This window comes from Telmatherina bonti (genome assembly GCF_933228915.1).
Source record: "Telmatherina bonti genome assembly, chromosome: 10".
NCBI classification, from domain to species: domain Eukaryota; kingdom Metazoa; phylum Chordata; class Actinopteri; order Atheriniformes; family Telmatherinidae; genus Telmatherina; species Telmatherina bonti.
Genome location: NC_136628.1, coordinates 21,230,885 through 21,250,668, shown reverse-complemented (window position 1 = coordinate 21,250,668; position 19,784 = coordinate 21,230,885). Strand labels below are relative to the sequence as shown.

At 37.7% G+C, this 19,784-nt stretch overlaps 2 protein-coding genes across 2 annotated transcripts in view; both read right to left on the bottom strand.

The window, feature by feature from the left end:
• The window catches only part of LOC306761266 (glutamate receptor ionotropic, kainate 1-like), a gene marked incomplete at both ends in the record, with an annotated part of 31,531 nt that extends 30,123 nt beyond the window's left edge, over nt 1-1,408 (bottom strand). The window contains one exon of the mRNA XM_079247389.1: nt 1,327-1,408. Coding sequence (XP_079103515.1) covers nt 1,327-1,408 — 82 coding nt within the window. The remainder of the gene's footprint in view (nt 1-1,326) is intronic.
• Nucleotides 1,409-4,494: 3,086 nt separating this feature from the next.
• The window catches only part of tiam1a (TIAM Rac1 associated GEF 1a), a gene marked incomplete at both ends in the record, with an annotated part of 35,375 nt that continues 20,085 nt past the window's right edge, over nt 4,495-19,784 (bottom strand). The window contains 13 exons of the mRNA XM_079247388.1: nt 4,495-5,129; nt 5,260-5,432; nt 5,549-5,636; nt 6,583-6,679; nt 6,945-7,003; nt 7,745-7,853; nt 7,965-8,083; nt 8,200-8,379; nt 8,685-8,793; nt 9,006-9,131; nt 9,781-9,849; nt 10,373-10,597; nt 19,300-19,433. Coding sequence (XP_079103514.1) covers nt 4,495-5,129; nt 5,260-5,432; nt 5,549-5,636; nt 6,583-6,679; nt 6,945-7,003; nt 7,745-7,853; nt 7,965-8,083; nt 8,200-8,379; nt 8,685-8,793; nt 9,006-9,131; nt 9,781-9,849; nt 10,373-10,597; nt 19,300-19,433 — 2,123 coding nt within the window. The remainder of the gene's footprint in view (nt 5,130-5,259; nt 5,433-5,548; nt 5,637-6,582; nt 6,680-6,944; nt 7,004-7,744; nt 7,854-7,964; nt 8,084-8,199; nt 8,380-8,684; nt 8,794-9,005; nt 9,132-9,780; nt 9,850-10,372; nt 10,598-19,299; nt 19,434-19,784) is intronic.

Sequence of the window (19,784 nt, the reverse complement as noted above, 5' to 3'; positions counted from 1 at the left end):
GTAAATTTGCTACAGTGTTTGGGATTACTGTGATGTTCAGCCAGTTCCAGTTGCCTTTTTTTTTTGCCCATTTTCATTCAGCTACACCATGCCAGGCAGACACATTTGTTTCTATATTATTTTGGTATTAAGAGTTCATGGGTGATTCAGTCACTACAGGGTGTCCATTTCCCGTGACTGCAAAATAAATCCATGTTATCACCCCTCCACCACTGCCTGACAATTGCTATGAGATATTTGTGCTACTGATTTAGGTTTTCACCAAACACAGCACTGACTTTGACCAAACATCACCACTTCGGTCATGAATGTCCAAAAGAGCTTGATCCAGATATTCTGTTTTGTTCAAATATAATTTTACAAACCTTAGGTGTGTAAAATTTTCGAAAAAAGCCTTGTTCAGTCTTTTTCTTATTGTACTGACAGTAAATTTAACATGCTAACATGCAGTCTGACCTTGTGGTAAACTTGTTGGGATGGCCACCCCTCAGAATATTGGTAATAAACAAATATAATGTTTTCCATTTTTAATACATCTCACTGCAAAATAATCAACTTTAAATTGCTTCAAAATAACCTTTCAACCCTTTCCCAATTGATGGAGAGAACAGTGTGGTTCAATAAGATCTTTTGTGATTTCTTACCTTCTTGGCATTCTGTTAAAAAACAAGTGAATGCTCCAGATGATCAATTAATTGAGTATATATAAGTCCATATACTACTACTATACTGCTGCTGCTGCTGCCACTACTACTACTACAGCTAATAATAATAATAATAATAATAATACATTTTATGCACATTCAACATCATCCTATTAAGACAATGCCCGGGCTTGTCCCCTGATAGAAATAAAGCAAACCTGGATCAGAAACATCTGGTTTTTACTGTTTCCCATTGAAACGATAAAGTTCCAATAGGGATTTTTTTCTGTTTGTTTTTGCGTTTTGTTTCTGCATTTCGATTCAGTTCCTGTAAATTAAATAATGACACGGTTTAATTTTAAGTGTTCTAAGGTTGTGTTGACTTGAGGATCAGATGATTTTATGACACGACAGCCTACCTTAAAATAAAAAAAAGAACTTGATTTGTTTTACGATTGCACAATAGAATAGTACTAAGAACAAACTCATAATCGCTCCACAGGTTACATATTACATATTAATTGAAACTAAAACTGGTTGACAGACATAAATAGATTTGTACTAGAACATGGCATTTAAAAAAAAAGCCCTGTATGGAAAAAAAAGGGACGAAAAGCCTCAGGACAGCCCAATTATCTTCAGGGAGGCAAAAACCCCGTGCGTAAACAGCTGTTGCGCTTACCGATCCTGAGGACTTGTGCCGAGCCCAGACAGAGTCCCACCGTGATGAAAATATAGCTACAAAGTCTCTTTCTCTGCTCCATAGTTTCCCAGACGAACTCAACACGAATATGGAGACCATGACACACTGAAACAGCATCTATCCAAGTGTGGACACCACCGACGTGCCATGCCAGCGCGCAAGCAAAGTTTTACTCCAAACTGGATCCGATCTGCATCTTCTGGCTATTGCCTATATAACTATATCGGATTACCTAAAGTCACGTAAATCCAAGATACTTCTAGAAAATGAATACATTTTAGGGAAGATCACATATTTAAAGGCAAAAGTGGCGACAGGACAAACACGTCCACCTGTCTGTGCGCCTCTAGGGCGTCAGAGGCTTTGGAGAGTATGAGTACGCGATTAAAAAAAATAGAAATTCAACAATGATTTCCGGCTACATTTTTCAAAATAATTTTTTTAAAAACCATCTTATTTAGGAAAAAATGAACTAACGAGGACTTTAATTGTGCTCAGTATCATTCTACCGGAAGTAGTAAGCAGAAGATCATTGGTTTACTCCCAATTGAACAGCTCAAGCTCCATTTTCACTGACCAGACTTGAAAATGGAAAATTACTTCAGTCTGGTTTCTTTGATTTCTGGCTTTTACCGTTAAAACCAAAGTTTTATACTGATAGTACATGTGGTCTAAGTCTGACCATCTCCTGTAGTTTGGCTGCAGTGGCTTTGGATTAAAGAGCAGATGGACTGGCATTGCTTCTCACTACACCGGTGCTGATGAGACCAGCATAATCTTCAGGTTACAGGGCAGATGCCAGATTATCTGTCTCTGCACATGAACATTTTTTTCTTAATCAGACTGGATCACTGGATGCTTTCCCATATCGTCTCAGGTCTCAAAGTATTTCATTTAGAGATGCTCTTCATGTAATTTAGTCGCCAGATGTGCCAGGACATCCCTTATCAACACCAGATTGAGTCATTCTACTTTATTTTATTTTCTAACTGTCCAAGGGCGAGGCATTTAGCCACCACTGAATTGAAAACTTTAACTTTGACTGTTGCTCAATATCGTGACATTTGGAAAAGGCAGACTCCCAGAAACTGCCATGTCAGAATTTTGCTCTTTTCAAAATTCCTATCAAGTCAAAAGTGGCATTTTCCTTAGCACAACATCTCAAGTCTTTGAAGCTGAAGGCCAAAGCATGAAAAGCTTAACTTAATCTCAGAAAAATGACCATTAGCTTTATTAGGAGTAGTCCTTGGACAACCTTTATATAACCTGAATATTTATCTACCTGTAGAGCTTCAGCAAAATACACAAACATCTGATAATGCTGGAGAAACAGTTTTATCAATTTAAAAAGTTATAAAAGACATATAGTTGACAGAAGCTATTTAAACACTTTGATTAATCATTTCACTTAAAAGAGTAGAAGAAGAAAAGATTCACACAAATTTCAGTTGAGAAATTTATTTTCACATAAAAATGTTTGACAGAAATAAGTATGAACATCATTTCATAAAATACAAGGGATGGGAGTCAAAAGGCTTCTCACAGGATTTGCCTTCAAGGCAAATGATTGTACCTCACAGTTGGAAGTCCTTACTGAGGGTCAAGTCCACAGTAAGCTAAAATCTAAGAAAGCAGGATAATAACAAACAGACCATGTTAAGAAGAACATATAAAGTGTTAATTCCATCCACTCTCTTCATCAAATAGAGTAGATCAGATTCCATCTCTACAGCTTTGTATTAAGTGCACGATCAATACATCCATGAAGGTGCGCATCACCGTGTTGAAGCAGGGCAAACAGCAGGCTGTGACGGCAGTCAAACAGCACCACTTGGTGGCAGATTGTAAGGGTTGCAGAACAGTGAGGTGGATGCAAAAAGTGATGGAAAATGTTATTGAGATAAAAGAGGAAAATAACAGGGAAAAAACAGGAAGATGTTTTAATAAGTCAGCTGCATAATTTTTCATTAAATTACAGCTTTATCAAATACCTCCTTTACGATAATTCAAGTATACAGGATTGGAGGAATGGTGCTGTATATTGGAAACATATGCAATAAGAGAGAGTCCAGTATTTCAATGAATTTGGTGTAATTAGAAATGACCGAAATAAATTATTTTATTTAAGAAAAAACTGAAAGACATAACATTCACATTAATATATAAATGAAGTCTTTATGAAGCCTGCATCTGGAGACTAAAGAGACAGAAGGAAGTTTATAACACTGGGAAGCTGAATATTGTGTAAATATTAAGAAATACAGTAAATTTTAAAAAGCAAGTAATAAATAGTGGCTAGGCAGAATATTTCTTGTACAAACTATCTTATTGTTAAAAAGGATACTATAGGAGCAAGTGAGCTTTAAAACAGTGATAGAAGAAGGTTAACGGCACTAATATACACCTGACTCTACACCGATGTGTGGCTGATAAAGTTAAAACAAAATAAAGCACAATAAAGCTAGTTGGAGCTCACCATCTTTTACACAGCAGTCATTAAGCCAAAACCCCTGAAGAAAGTTCAGTAACACACAGCCCTTGAGTGTTAAATACAAACAAAGCTTTTGAGTCAGAAAAATATAACACTCACATTCCTGTGTTTAAAAATAGACATTTTGGCCGCAGTCACAGTTAAGTGATAACAGTTTCTTGGTGCAGCGTGTGTGCAAGGGACAGCAGCTGCCTGTATTTGCAAACTGTGTGCACTTGCAGAATATAATACACCCACACACACACTTGCTTGTTTACTTTCGTGTACATGCAGTGTTTTCTTCATGTATACTATTAAACTGGTATGTGTGAGATGCCAGGAAACATGTCCAACGCGTTGAAGGCTCTCTGGTTCATCTCAGACAACCACTCTAGACTAGACTCTCTTCATCATAAAATGCACACATCATCTTCACTCACTGGGTGTTCTAGTACTATGGGATTGTCAGAATGGGCAGAGGGTTGTTGAGCAGGTGAAAGTTCAGGAGTATTTATTGTGACAGATGACTGTATACGTTCCTCCAGTTTCTATATACTTAAAGCTTGTGTCCTCTCACATTTTTTTTTCTCACTCCTAATTTATTTAGAAAGTGGTAGACACCCCCATGTGCCGCCTTTGATCTCATATTTTCATTTCCCTATTATTATGATTCCCTATTAGAATACATCGCCATTACACCCATTAGTAAAATCATCCCGCCGCACCCAGATGACATCATTGTCCTTGTTTATAGTCCCGTCCACAGAACACTGCTTTAAGGGGGCCAGCTTTACAGCTGAAGTTGTACAGCGGGATGCAGGGTTGGTACAAGTTGTGTCTACAGAGTCTGAACTGTCCCGATGTATCCGATCGACTTGCACATTTGGCACAATCTCACCTCTATTCGCCACCTGTTTGTTTAGGTTCATCTCATTGCTCTGCAAGTTCAGTCCTTCCACATCCACCTCCAGGGTATCCTGCTCTTCTGTTGCAGATCGGACTGACTTACAGTACTCATCATCATCACTCAAAATGTCCGTCTCCTTCACCTGTCTTAGATCGATGCTTTCACACTGGTCTTCATAGCAACCCAGGTTGAACTGCTCTTCCACCCAGCGATCTGTATCCTCACCTTGAGGTGACTGATGGTGGGTGTGTTGGGATTGTGAGGAAGTGGAATGGTTAGATTGGTGTTGGAAAGGGTTGGAATCGTCGCCATTGTTGTTGTTGCCATGGAAAACCAGATCAGTATCAATGGTTATGCGGTTTCTCACCAGCTTCCTGTGAGCCAGTGTTCGAGATGGGGCCGACGCTGAACAAGTAAAGATAAAGATCATTTGTTAACATCATGCTTTTGTCAGAAGAGTTCCTGGTGCAACATTTTGATTCCAATTGCATGAGGAAATTTCTGTAAAACAGAGAATAAATTCAAGCTGGATCACCTGCTCTGTTCATGGCAGGTCGTGAACCTTTGAGAGCAGAAAGGCGTTTGCCACCAAATGGGACATAATGCTGATTGGGTGGAAGAGACTCTGTCTTAAGAAGCTGCCGGCGTTGTTTCTCCCTGAGGATGGAGTGGACTGCTTTCAGAAAGTCCTTCTTGCTATCGGGAGAGCTGCCAATAATGAAAACAAACAGGGCCTTTAGGTCATATACCAGCAAAAATGTTTAAGTTTTGTCATTTAATTCAAATGCTTTGAATAAATGTGGATCTTTTGGGAAAAAAAATACCTGCAGCAAAGCTGGAAGGTTCTTTCTGGTCTTCCTTCAGATTCAGACCTTGTGTGGACTATTTGACACACTGCTGTGGATTCAGAGTCTGAGATGAAGAAAACAGAGATGATCTACATTTTAAAAATCTGTTTTTTTATGCAGGTCATCATAGAGAAGATCTTAAGAGCTTAAATGAGGTTTAGGGTTCATTTACAGGTATTTAGTTTTCTTTATGATTACCTTAAAAATCCATTAACTTTCATTTGTAAGGAATTAAAATGCACAAACACTAAAGTTGTGTACTTTGTCTCCCCCTCCTGGCAAAGAGGAATCTACACCCTTGTACATTGATTTGATACACCAGATGGTGATAGGTTTAATTAATATTGTGTGAACTTATTATTTGGCAGTGACTTATACTCAGTTGTAAAAGTCCTTCATGCCAGCTTTAAACATAACTTTACATCCCTTCAAAAATTTCCCCAATGCACAGGTTTTCATTATGGAGTCACATGAATGACAGAAACAAGAACAGAGGTCTCCTCTTCCCTGGTGAGACCAATGTTAGGACTTCCAGTCATGCTATTTTTGTTGTCAAAAACATTTATATAGATTGGTATACAAAGGCAGTGTAATAAGCAGATAAATTATTATTTTTTAGTTGGAAGAAGACTGAACAGGTCATCCATTTCAATATACCTTAATTGCAGTAATTCATGTGTTTATATGATGTTTAACCTCTGCCAAGAAGGTTATGCTTTTTTTTCCTGAGAATGGGTCTTGGTCTATTTTACAGTCAGTGATGCTGAAGTTGTTGTAAACACAGACATTTTTAAAAGGATCATTCACATAATGGGTGGAAATGAGCTGCTTGGCTGTAGCTCTCCTAGTGCTTTTTCAGTGCTATATAGTTTTGACCAGGTCATTTTGATTACCCATTTGGCCAGCTTTGTCTGGCTTTTTAAGAGACACCATCCTTCAAAGTATTATTTCATCTGATTGAAAAGTTTTAGAAGCATTTGCTCAATGGCAAAGTATAGCAATAGACCTACTTGCAAGAGCACGGACTTGCAGAGAGTCTGTTGCAATCATGTGACGGAAACGGAAGGGATCTTTGTCGTCGATCACAGACACACGATGAGAGCCACCCTGGAAAAAATTAGATTGGTTGAGTACTTGATAATGTAAACAATTGCAATGCTTTTATATAACAACAGAGAGCACAAGAGTCCAGAAACACATTAAGTTCAACAGACAACTACTATGATTTAGAAGGCAATAGTCTAAGTGTGCATTTAACACCTCAATTGTTTTTTTCTCCCAAAACCCAACAGTTTTCTTATTTTTGCCAATAGTCCTGCAAGTAGTTCCTTGGTAAACAGGCATATATAAATGAAAACAGAGAAATACTTACAATTTTCTTCCTGTGCTTGGAGCAGTCTTTGTATACAAATACAACTGCTGTTTTAAACACTGTGGAGAAAGGAGATATGAAGTAATGACACCACTAGAAGGTTCATTCATGAAATACATCTATTATTCATTATTCTATTTACAACAGCGGCACCTTAATGCTTTTAGTCACAATATTAAAAAAAAGTTCCCAATCTCACATATCAGCCAAACAAAAGCTGAAAATGGACAAAAGACACACCATCACATGAGAGTGCAACCACTTCTCACAATCACCTGCTGAAAGTCAGCCAATAAAGTAAGTATTTGTAACATTTATTTCAAGCCAAGAAAAAATCCAAGTGAAATGGGTACTACAAGGTGTTTTACAACTGCATGACTCATTAACATTCACCTCATATAAAAAGTAAAATGAATGCAGGGATTCCTCGCGTGCTTAAGTTCTACAATGTCTATTTCTGTATCAAAGTAAATGGGACTCAGATGCACTCAAACCCTGATGGGATTGCATAGTGCAGTGTTATGTGCCTGCAAATACTTGGATGACATAAACTGGAGAATTTATACTATCTATTTTCACTCCAAAAAACAATATCCAAATATGTAATAATTTAGAAAAGTTACAGTACACCTACCCTATTATGGAAGTTATGCTGTATAGTTTATTATGTTGTGTGCATGAAGATGCAAAAATGATTTCCAACTAAATGAAGCAATTACAGTATATATAAAGAAAGAATGTATAACACCGTTTGCACTTCCACTTACATACAAACAGCATTTTTTTTCCAAACCTCTTACCAAAGGCTGCTAATTCAGGATCCTTTTTGCTCTTAAACAAAGAGGCTGGAGGATTCATCCACACCACAGTTGAATGTAGCAAAAGATCCCCCATTGAGAGATCAGGCACCTGAGATAGAAAATTTACAAAAAGGAGAAAAAAAAACATCTTAAATTAAATAAAATTGGACAATTTCTTTAATCTTTCAAAAATGAGACCTTTGAACAGAATGGGTGATACCTCTTTTTTATTGGCAGTCTGTTCGTTGATAAGCTGGTCAAAAACGGCTCCATACTCCTCGTGAAGCTTTTGCATGTCATTGATGTGACTTGCGACTTTATTCATGGCCTTCATGGCAACTGAATGGGACAATAATATATTACTTGTGTCCACAATAATTACCGTTCTGATAGTGAGAAGCATAGACGATGTTAAACCATTTCACAGTGCTACTAATACATGCGCAGAGGTTTACCGTCCAGGTGGTAGTGTTCTTCACTGTCAGGGTCTGTGAGAGAGTAAAGTTCTCTCAGCAGCAGAGGGTATTTCAGAACTCTCTGGATGGGTTTGATCAAATAAGACTCCAGAGTGGATGAATGTTGCTGTCTGGGGTTTCTCTCAGCCAAGAAAGCTTTAAAGTCTGGGTCAGTTTTAGCTGAAAAAGCAGAAATATGAGCACTAATTAATTTGGTATGAAGGCAAAAGACGCAATAAATGTATAAAAAAGAAACCTTCACAAACTGCCACTGAAATGCAAGGTAGAAAATGAAGGACTTGACTATTTCTGCGCCGTGTGATTACTAGCTGCAGCTCAGTCTTTGTTGTGCAGAGCGAGTGACTAAAACAGTTTACTTCCTTTGCTGCTATAGACATTCAGCTAGAACACTTCTAATGGAAAATAATGATAAATGGCTGTATTTATGCACTTCAACCCAGGTCAGTATATGCACATGTTTTTACCTTTAGCCAAGACCTTTGGGACCTTGGTATGGCTGGCACAAAAAGCACTGTAGATTTTGAACCGATCAGCATAATACAGAAATGACCCACCCAAGGAGAACAACACCTTCTGTAGAAACAAGCAAAAAAAATACAAATTTCTGCACATGTCTCTGCAACATTACACTAAAAACCATAAGCAACACATAATAATTTAATACAACTATTGGCACATTCAAATTGCAGAGTTAAATGGATGTTATCATTCAGTAAAATCCTAAAATCACGAGAGGATTAAAACCTGAATGATGATTTAGATTTAAGAGATTAACCATTTCCCACCTTAAATTGCTCTACCCTCTCCAGTCTGTCCAGATTTGGCACCAGTCTGATTCCATCTTCCAGTGTCCGAAGGAACTCCACCTGGAATTCCACCATCTCCCCGAGGTTACCAAACAAAACGTCCAGCTACAACACACAAATCAAGTGATCTGTCATTGTTTCTTTTAAGAAATTAGGATATTGGTGCATCGATATGTATCTTTAAATCATTATCATTTGCCATTCTGTAGCAGAAAAAAGATGTTCTTTGCCTCGTTCTCTTGCTGCCTGACTTGCTTTCTCTTGAGACTTAGATGTCTCAATATTTCCTCTAGAATCCAGTTGTAAATTCAGAACTATTTGATCCAAGAATATTTATTTATTTATCCATCTGTTTTGAATCTACATTTTTGTTTTTAGCGAGGAAGTAGTTCCAGAAATTTCTACTCATCAGTCGTGGTTGAAATGCAACAGGTCCATGCTCTTATAATACCACCACTCTGTCTTAAAAATAAACTTTACAAACAGGAATGTAATGTTTCTCATTTAAATCCAGTCCTAGTTTGATCTCATAGATACATAATTTATTCTTCAGCCTTCTGAGCATGTGAACATTAGCAAACTGCAGATTATGCAACAATGTTTTTTTTTTTTTGGTGCAGAAATATGTAAACGGTTAAGTTGAGAATCCGGTTGAAGGTAAACTCTAACAGTAGTCAGTTACATGTATGCAGAAAAAAAAGGACAACATACGTTCACCACCGTGACATGCTCATACATGTGAGACGGAAAGTACCTCGTCTTGTGTAAGGAAGCTCTCTTTCTGCAAAGGTGTCAAGTAGCATTCTATTAGGCAGTTGAGGTCCTGAAAAAGACAAGGAAAATGAACTAAATCTCCTTTTTGTATTTTGTCCAAGTAAGAATAATAAATGGAAATAGAGATTATTAATTAATCTCCTGAGGCAGGGAACCCAAACATTTGTCCTCAAGGCCCACTATCCTGTCAACTTTTGATGTTTCCTGCTTCAACATGCTTGACTCAAAATAATGGCTCAATACCAGACTTTTGCAGAGCATGTCAGAGACCCATATCATTTGAATTAGGTGTGTTGCAGCAAGGAAATCTAACCCCTGCAGGATATAATCCCTGCAGGACAGTGGGCCTCACAGAACAGGGTTGGGGATCACTGTCTAAACGAATGTTGTAAAATTTCAAATTGATCACATACATATTTTTACTTTAAAGACTTTGAATAAAGCAGAAGATGTGATTGTGTCTGATATGAGTACTGTTTAATAGGGAGGGTTAGCATTAAGGGAGCATTAACACTAACTTAAAATGCAAATCATGAGTACAACACTGTTTCTGTCTGATTTTAAAGACTCACGTTGACATAAGTTTTCTCCGTTTCCACCAATTCACTGATAACCTTGCGTAGTTTGTCTGCATGGGAGAGCTGTCTCTGCTTGGCACTGCCTGCTGTAGGTGGTAAAACTGACACAGGGCTCGGGGAGAGGGATGAAGATGACGATGAGGAGGAGGATGATGTAGGACACTCGAGGGGATTCATGTCGTGCAGACTGCGGCAGAAAGCAGTGACCTGCTCTGTGCTCTGTAGAGAAAGAAAAAGAAACATGTTATTTTGCAGTAACTTTCATACATTTTTCTAAGTTGTTGAAGGTCTGGGAAAATAAATGAAGTTTAGTGATGATAGCCTTACTCAGGGCAAAACAAAGCATAAGAAAAAACTATGATATTCTGTATTTTGGCTCTTGGATGTGAAGTATAAGCTCTGGTAACATGTGACTTTTTTCTTTTAAAAAAAATAACGTCCACAGCAAGTTTCTTCAACTTAAGTTCTGTATTTTGTAAGAGGAAGAATGTGTTGCTTTGTGCCACATCATGATTTTTTATTAAATCTTAATGCTGAATTAGGATTTTTGATCATTAGCCACACCTTATGAAAATACAAGCAACCCCAATGACACACATACAGTGCATTTTTGAAAACCTGCCAGGACGCACACCTACATCTGTGGCACAAAAAATACTAAACATGAGCAGACCTGTCAGATTGACAGTAAGTGGAGGTATATCCCCATGTGAGTTGAGCAAATATGAGCTTGTGTTTTTGTAACTCAAACAGTGGCAAGTTTCCCTTTTCGGTAATGATGATTTTTGTGATCAATTTCCAAACCAACTGTTGAAAAACAATAAGTAACATTTAATCCATGACACCTGATTAATTTTTATCCCTGTCAAGGCATCAATTCAGCCATTGTCTTCACTGCTTAGTCCAATTCAGGGTCACAGGAAGTTGGAGCCTATCCCAGCAATCATTGGGCAAGAGGCAGGGTACACCCTGGACAGTCCATCACTGGGCCAACACAGAGAGACAAACAATCAGTCACACTCACACTCACTCCTGTGGATAATTTAGAGTAACCATTTAACCTCACATGCATGGACAGTAGGAGGAGGCCAGAGAGTACCCAAGCATACTTATGCAAACTCCACACAGAGTGACCACTGCTCGGACCTCCCCCACAGCCAAGGCTAAAACCAGCACCTTTCTTGTTATTACACCACAGTGCTAACCACTAGACCACCATGCAAGACCACACTGGCTTCACTATCAAGGCAGTAAAGATAAAACAAAATAGCGTGCCACAGAATAAAAAATTATGAGAGAGACATGATAAGAAGTGAAGGTGGATAAATAATACTAATCTGAGGTGTACAGAGACAAATATCACTCTTTCAAGGATCTTCTGGAACAAGCTCAAGAATTTTGTCCCATGATTAAATAAGTCTAACTTTTTCCATTTTTGAGATGTTCTCAATCTGACTATATTGATCGACAGCTTTGGCCAGAACAGAGCTCTGAAACAAATGACAGCAGCAGAATGTACTTTTCATTACTTATGACAGCAGATTTTTTTTCTTGCCTTCACAAAACCTCTTTGATAACATCTTAATTACTGCTGTAATTCAGAAATCCTTTAAACTTAGACCCAACAGCCCAAAACAAAGAGTTAAATATTCATAAAGTCATGAGACTCGCCAAAGTAAATCATTGCTGTAGAAAAAGTGGGACCAATCCAATTTCAGCAACTTAGTTGGACGGGATTAATGCTTCTAATTCAATCCTTTGGTTTTTGGTTACTCATAAGCACTGCTGAAAATGCATGCTGCACAAATATTCCTCATCTCCATTCAGTCGGTGCATGCAGTGCATGTGTTTTTGTTAACTGTAACACAAGAACACATTGCACCTGGTTTTGTGTGCAACTTATTTGGACACAGCTGGAAAACATGCCTTTGCTGATTCCACGGATAGTGTTGCGCTAGGATGCCGCAGAAATGACAACCAAATTTCCATTGTGGTAATCAAACCAGTTTCACAACACCACGTGATCCACACAGAAATAAGCATTGGCTAAAAATGCTGATGCTGAGATACCTTTCATGAAGTCGCATTATTCACATTTAGTCACATGAAGGAAACTGCCAAAAGGTCAACAACCCAGTATAAGATTTATTGAAATAATTTAACCTATAATCCTCACTTCCAAACATATCAGTCATGATACATTTGTTTAAAGCTACTCACAGATTTGAGAATATCTTTCATAATCAACTACCAATACTGAGATCGAAATAAACATAAAAAATCAAAAGTACAAGATGGTCTATGACAAAACATATTGGGATCGCAGTGAAAAACAATTCAATAATAATGCCTCTCTATCTCCATACAAAAGGACAGGAATGACAGTCTTGCCATACAAAGCGAGGTCTTGACGTTGACAGGCGGGCAAATTAGTGACAGCCAAGTGACAGATGGAGCAGTGAAACAGACAGATGACAGAGGATGAAGGGGAGGCATGTTTGAGTCATGCTGCAGAAATGCCATTTAACTTTCCAATCTGCAATCTAATAAAAGCACAGTAAGTAATCAGTTACACAAACCTCTATTACTGTTACCTACAGCTGAGTACTACAATATGGAAGTAAACTGAGTATTGCTGGGTTTATCACAAGATGCAGTGCAGAATCAATGCAGTTTGTGCATCTGATAAAAAAAAGTGTAATGCATAAAGGTTAGTACTGCTGGTACAGTACAATGATATAAACAGTGACGTGAACAGGATCAAATCGAAAACACAAGCCCTCATTCAATTAAATCGCAAAGCTCACCTGCTGGAACATGTCATAGATGGTTTCAGTCGAGGGTTTGGAATTCCTACTTCTCCTAAAAGCCGACATCTTTGCAGGTCAAATACGCTTCACCAAGAATTCAGGCATTTGTTTCCTGTTCTGTTTACCAAGTCCAGGTAGTGTCCATTCTCCCACACTATATGTTGCCAGAGGGGTGGGATCTTTCAAAGAAATGCATATGGTGCAGAATCTATAACTGAGTTATTGAATTTCAGCAAAGGTTAAACAGGAAATGCTTCTCAGAAATCTACTCTGCAAAATCCAGAGCTGCTTGTACAATCACTACAGCTGCAGCTGAACAAATAGGTCAATACACAGATTGCATTGAACAACACACTCATGTCACCTTATCCTACAGCGACTATCCAATCACTTTTTAAATCCTGTCTGATTGCATGAACCAGTGTAGTGTCATCTCCCTGTCTCTGCTCTTCCTTGTCACTCTGTGCTGCCTCTCTTGCTCTTCTGTCCAGCTGTTCGAGTGCAGTCACAGCAGTGCTGAATGCAACATCAAATAAGATCAAACCTAATATCCTCATGGAGGAAAGGTGGGAGGAGAAAGGAGGGGAGTAGAGAATGGGAGTGAAAAAGTTAAGAACCAAACCCTCCAGCAGGAAAAGATTTGACTTCTCCCGCTTTTATCACAAGTTAGAGAGGCTGTCACTGATTTTGGACTGGATTTCAAGCACTAGTTTTTGCTTTTTTCTTGTTGTTACTGAGTTTTTTGTTTTGTTTTATTAATTAATTTTCTTAACCACTTAGTCCAATTAAGGGTTGGGAGGAAGCTGGAGACTATCCCAGCAATCATGCAGTGTACATGCAGGGTACACCCTGGACAGGTCGCCAATCCATCGCAAGTTTTTTCTGTTTCCTTTTCTTTATTATATTTTCTGACTTCTTCTGTACATATTTGGCATCCATTTCCTCCTGCATGCTTTACGCTCTGCCAACCATTCAAATATGAAAGCACTCAGTTCATGCTGGAGAAGAACCATGCGACTATGTAGTAACGGACAGCAGTGCAGTCTATTATACACTTTGTGAATGAAAAACACATTGGTCTTGAAGCGTAGTATAGGTGTGCAGGCCAGCATAAGAATAAGTGATATTGTTTGTATTTTTAGTACTGTATGGCTCCCACAAACTCATTTCTTAAAAAAAACTAACAACTTCCTCTCCCAACAGCTAAAGGTAAACTTGTACACAACTGTATAATTTTCTTACTTGTAATTTACTACAACTCCATCATGCTGTTTTCTGCAATTATTCAACACAATTGCAGTTTGTATTAAAAACACTAGTTTCACCTCTAATCTTTCCATTATTACAGATTAACTCTGGAGCTTCTCCAGCACCTCTACAGTATTTTGCAAGAAAAACATCTGGGTTTCTTTAAGTATCACAAGTTGAATTTATTCCACAGATGGAATTAACCCTGCTGTTTCACAGGTACAGTATTTTCTAGTTTTGAATTTCTGAAACATCAACTCATTGTGTTTACACATATTGCAATCTACTCCACAATGAATGTAATATATTAAAAGCAATCGAATGATACTCCAAACCAGCAAATTTACAGTTCTTATTTATTAAATACCTATGTTTTGTTAGATAAAGTAGCTTTGATGGTCATTCTACACCCAGGCCAGATAAGAGCTTCAGGCACAACAAAACCACTGGAAACTTGTTATTCCTGAGAAACTAGCTTTACGATATTCTAACAAGAATAAAACTTTGTCTTAAATAATACTGATTTGCAAATCTGAGAGTGGAGATAAGGAAAGGAATGCTACAGCTTTTGTAAAAGGCACAAGGATATTTGCCAGCAAGTATGAAAGTGTTTCCGCAAGATAGAGAATCAAAATCAGTTTGGTAAACATGCTTTAAAAACCTCATTGATATGTTGCTTTGACAACAAAAAGCGTAGGTATGATCATGTGCATTTAATCTAATACAAAAATATTTTAATTTCAAACTAGTTAGCTGCATAGAACAAATAGTACAGACACACTATCAGACCTACACATATACAGCACACAAATCTGATGATCCACATGAAAACCAAATACTTTGAAAAGCGAGTAGAAAGTCAATAAAATTCTAAAACCAGCAGTACCTTTTCCTGTAGAAAGTCCAGCACATGCATTCCCAAACACCACAGACCATGCTACTAAATGTACCACATCCCTGACTTGAGCACAGTGGGGGAGAGAAGTACAGCATTAGGGAGGGGCATGAAGGCAAGCAGAAACCTGCTCTCTCTCCCATCAGCTGAAGCCTCATGCAGTCAAAGCCATGGTAAACACAGTGTACATGCCCACATACCTAACATTCAAAAAGACTTTTAAAGACTTTAAAAAAAAAAAAAAAAAAAAAAAAAAATACAGTTAAATTATTAAGGATATTCATCCTTCTTGGTCATTAATTTTCAGAAAGAACCGGTGCATAGATGTTACATAAAGAAGAGCGATGAGGACGAAGGGGGAAGATAAAGGGAAATGAGTCTTAAGTTTATCCACAAATAAGAAAACATGCAAATCCATGTACAAACAATAATGAGCTATTCTCAGACAGACATTCTCAAGTGAAAGTGTTTACTTTCAGAAATCTTATTATAGTCATTTTGATTTTAAGGCAGATAACTTAAGTTATGAGGGTAAACGGAGTGCAAACAGCACTGACCATCAACCATTAACCCATTAAGACCCAACACATAAAAAAAATTATCAGATAAGTCCATTTTTTTAAAATATGCGGTCTTTATTTACTTTAACATAATGTAAATTAAAATAGTACCAACATTTTTGGGGGGTTATTCACCATTTATTACCATGTAATATCTCAAGATTTTTATAGTGTAAGTAATCTTTTGCTTTCTGGTATCTAATAGGGGGCAAAAGACATAAATCACACTGTGTTCCAACAGGATTTTGAGCAAAGTTTGTACCATAAAGTGATGCCAAATAATGTCTCAGAAACTCTGTATATCATATATATTATGCTGGGTTCTTGTGGGTTAAATTATTGTGCAAGCATAATAATAGGAATGATAGATTAGCTTTATATAGTGCTTTTAAGGCACCCAAAGTCCTTTACATTGAATCCATTATTCATTTACTCCTCATCCATACTTGCCGATGGTAAGCTAGATGCCAAGCTACAGCTGCCCAGGTGTACAAGGATGAAAATGTGGCATCCAATGTGTGCCAGTGGCCTCTCCAACCACCACTGAAACATTCATTCAAATTCACCAGAGACACTGGTGTATGAATACAAGAGGCAAGAATCATATATTGACTGGGGGAGCAGTCCAATAACAACAACAACAACAACAACAACAACAACAATAATAATAATAATAATAATAATAATAATAATAATAATAATAATAATAATAATAATAATAATAATAACAATAATAATAACAATAATAATCATTATTATTTGTCACATAAGACAAAATCTGAACATAAAAAAAAAAACAATTGACTTTGGGCAATTGGAGTTGAGGCACATGTGTTATTTAAATAAAACACCGGCACCGTCTTGAATTGTCTCTGCATAGTTCTCCCTCTAGTGGAAAACTTAAAGTATAGCAATGGCTCACACAGCTGTTGGGGTCACATGGAGGAAAGGGGTTTGTAAAACACATTTTAAAAAGAAGGGAAATGGATACTGTACCATGTATTTATAATAACTAAATCACAGGCTTTTATTGTGTGCATTTTTCACAATGATTTAATCGGTTCCCTAAATAACACATTTTCCATTTCAAATGCCCCCAACCTATATTAACTGGCTATTTAAAAATCATAACCAACATATTTGAGTGCAGCTGACTATAGCCTGGAGGACACTGGAAAAAAAACAGTTACCTTCATCTTCAATGTCATTTTAAGCAATCACTGTTGTATTCTCTGGTTGGTTTTTCCTACTAGGGGGTGGCTGTGTGCTTTGTCTAAAACAATGAACATTTCCATATCCTCTGGCTAACCAGACAGTCATTTATCTCCACTAAATGATGTGAAACACTGTTGGAGAATGAAGTAATTAGAGTGTGGAGATAATTAAAATTGTCCCACTTTGCTTCTTTTTCCTTCAGTCGTCTGCCACTATGTGACCGCAGGCACAGGGTGAAATGAGGTAAAATGCAATCCTCAGCAGTTTGGAGTTTTTCAAAAAGGGAAGTGGAAACAAAAGAGTGATACATATGGCGGGGTGCAATTCAAATTACACATGATGTTTTGTTTTTTTTATTTATTTTCATGGAATGTGTGTTGCAAATTTGGATCATCTCTCACAAAAGCATCCAAGTGTTCAGGCTAAGGTCAGAGCTCACAGCCGGCTGGAGAGCTAAAGAGAGCGTGCTGTTTGAGAGCCAACAGCAGCCTCATGTTGTTTATGATAATGAACAGCAGGGGGTTAGTGGGGAAAGGGGGGTGGAATGAACCTGAGATCAGAAGAAAATGGGAGGACAGCAGGAAAGAAAGGGCATTCAAAACAAAGACCAGCAGATAAGGAGACTGGCTGATCAGAGAGGACAAACAGGAAAAAAAGAGGGGGAAAAAAAGCTGTCTGAGACAGGACATGGTCACATTGTTCTCAATTATGGGAACAAAATATGACAGTAAATCAAACAGCTGAGGAAAATAGAGAAGATAGAAAAGATGAAAAGGGAGGCTGGGAAAAAAAATGCAGCAGATGGAAATTAGGACATGAATCAGACAGCACGTGAGAGAGGAGCAGGAAGTGAGAGACTGAGAGGTGAGATGAAGATCAGACAGCAGGAGCTTTGTTATAATGTTAACTTACTCTGATACAGGAAAAAACATCTACTTCTCTTCTTTAATTTTTGCTTATATGTGATAATCTCTTTAGAAACAATACAAAGGAGTTACTGGACATATATGGAAAAAAATATAACTGCAAGGTTGGAGAGGCGTGGAGAGAAAGCGACCTTGAAATAGCTTCCTCATTTCAAATTTACTCCAAAAATGTACCAAGATGCAAACCATTTTACCCAAATTAAACAACTAAATATTTTCTTCATAAGTACATCAAATGAAACACAAGAAAGCTTCCTGTCTTCACTGCTTGCATGTCTAATCTTCTCAGGAACTTTCCCTCCAACCAAAAATGGCACAATAGAGTCATAGAACCATGGATGTCCAGCAGGACAGAGCTTAGAAAGGCGACAGCTCTGATCTCACCGGTTAGCTCTCCCTAAAGACTGAAGTTCACTGACACACATCCGAGAGAGAACACAGCATAATCTTAGCTGTCTCTTTCCTCATCTTTTGTTCAAGATGACACTATCAAACAGAGATACAAAAGAAAAAAATGTGACTGGCGGTTTCTGGTGATCAGACATTACCCCAGTAATGAAAGTGACAACCGTATCCAAGGGAGACTGGCTGGCACACAGCCTCTTCCAGCAATCACTGCAATGACCCTGATCAGAGCAGACATAGTCTTAATTAGAAAGTGATGCTGTTCGTGCACCCTTCCACTCACCTGTCTGTGTCCATTTCTGGGCTCCAATATGCGCACACATCTAATTTATAGATTTTTACTGTAGATGAATCCATTTATATCCTGGGACTGACAGGCTCAAATAAACAAACATAAATGGCTACATCATGTGGAAATAATTATGTGTTTGCTTGTGTATCAGAACATTTTGAATCTTTCCATCTCCATCAACTGATCACCTCCAAGCTTTTAGTCTGCTACTTGGTGGCTTTAGTTACATGTGGATGAGAAATATTGAGCAGATGTACTCAAGATGTTTTCTCTCACAATGTTTAATTTTTGATCAATGGCAGCATGTTTTTCTGATGTCTTCTAAGTTGCTTAGTATGACAGGGAAAGTAACCAATTACATCAACAAAGGTCATAAAGTGGAAAATGGGAGTAGAGTGAGTTAAGAGATACTGCAGCTACTGATCTTTGACTGCAACAACACATCTAACAGAGTGTATGAAACTCTGTCCTTGACACATCTGAACTGCTGCATGGTACGTGCCTTTGCGTTTGACTTGGTGTGTCTGACATATGCATATCAAAGTTTTGCTTTTCCATGTCAAATCCTACCTTCTGTCCAGTCCCAATAAATGATCTTTCTTCTGGATGATCTCCAGGGCTCTGAAAGGTTAATCGAGGTCCTTCTTCCAAACTCTCTTCTGGGCTCTCCACTGTCAAACCGGACACCTCATCCAGGATGTCCTCTACAAACAATGACAAAGACAAAGCTGATGGGAGTGCACATTTGCTCATTGCTTCTAGTACTTGCCACTTCTCTCAGTTATAGTTGTTTGTTTTTTTTTAAATGTAAATATCATCTACTAACTAACAAGTGCTGATTTGTACTTTTTTTTTTTTAACCATACTCCTTAAATATAAATATTTTGTCTCATATCTTTCTGGATTTTACGCACATTTAGTTTAAAAAATAAACTGATAGAAATACAGTTGAACTTTTTCCATTATTTGTTTAACAATAGTTTTTTTAGGGTATGCTAAAAAAGTAACAAAAAGTCATCCCTTTTTCTTGCATCTGTATAATCAGATTAGTTATT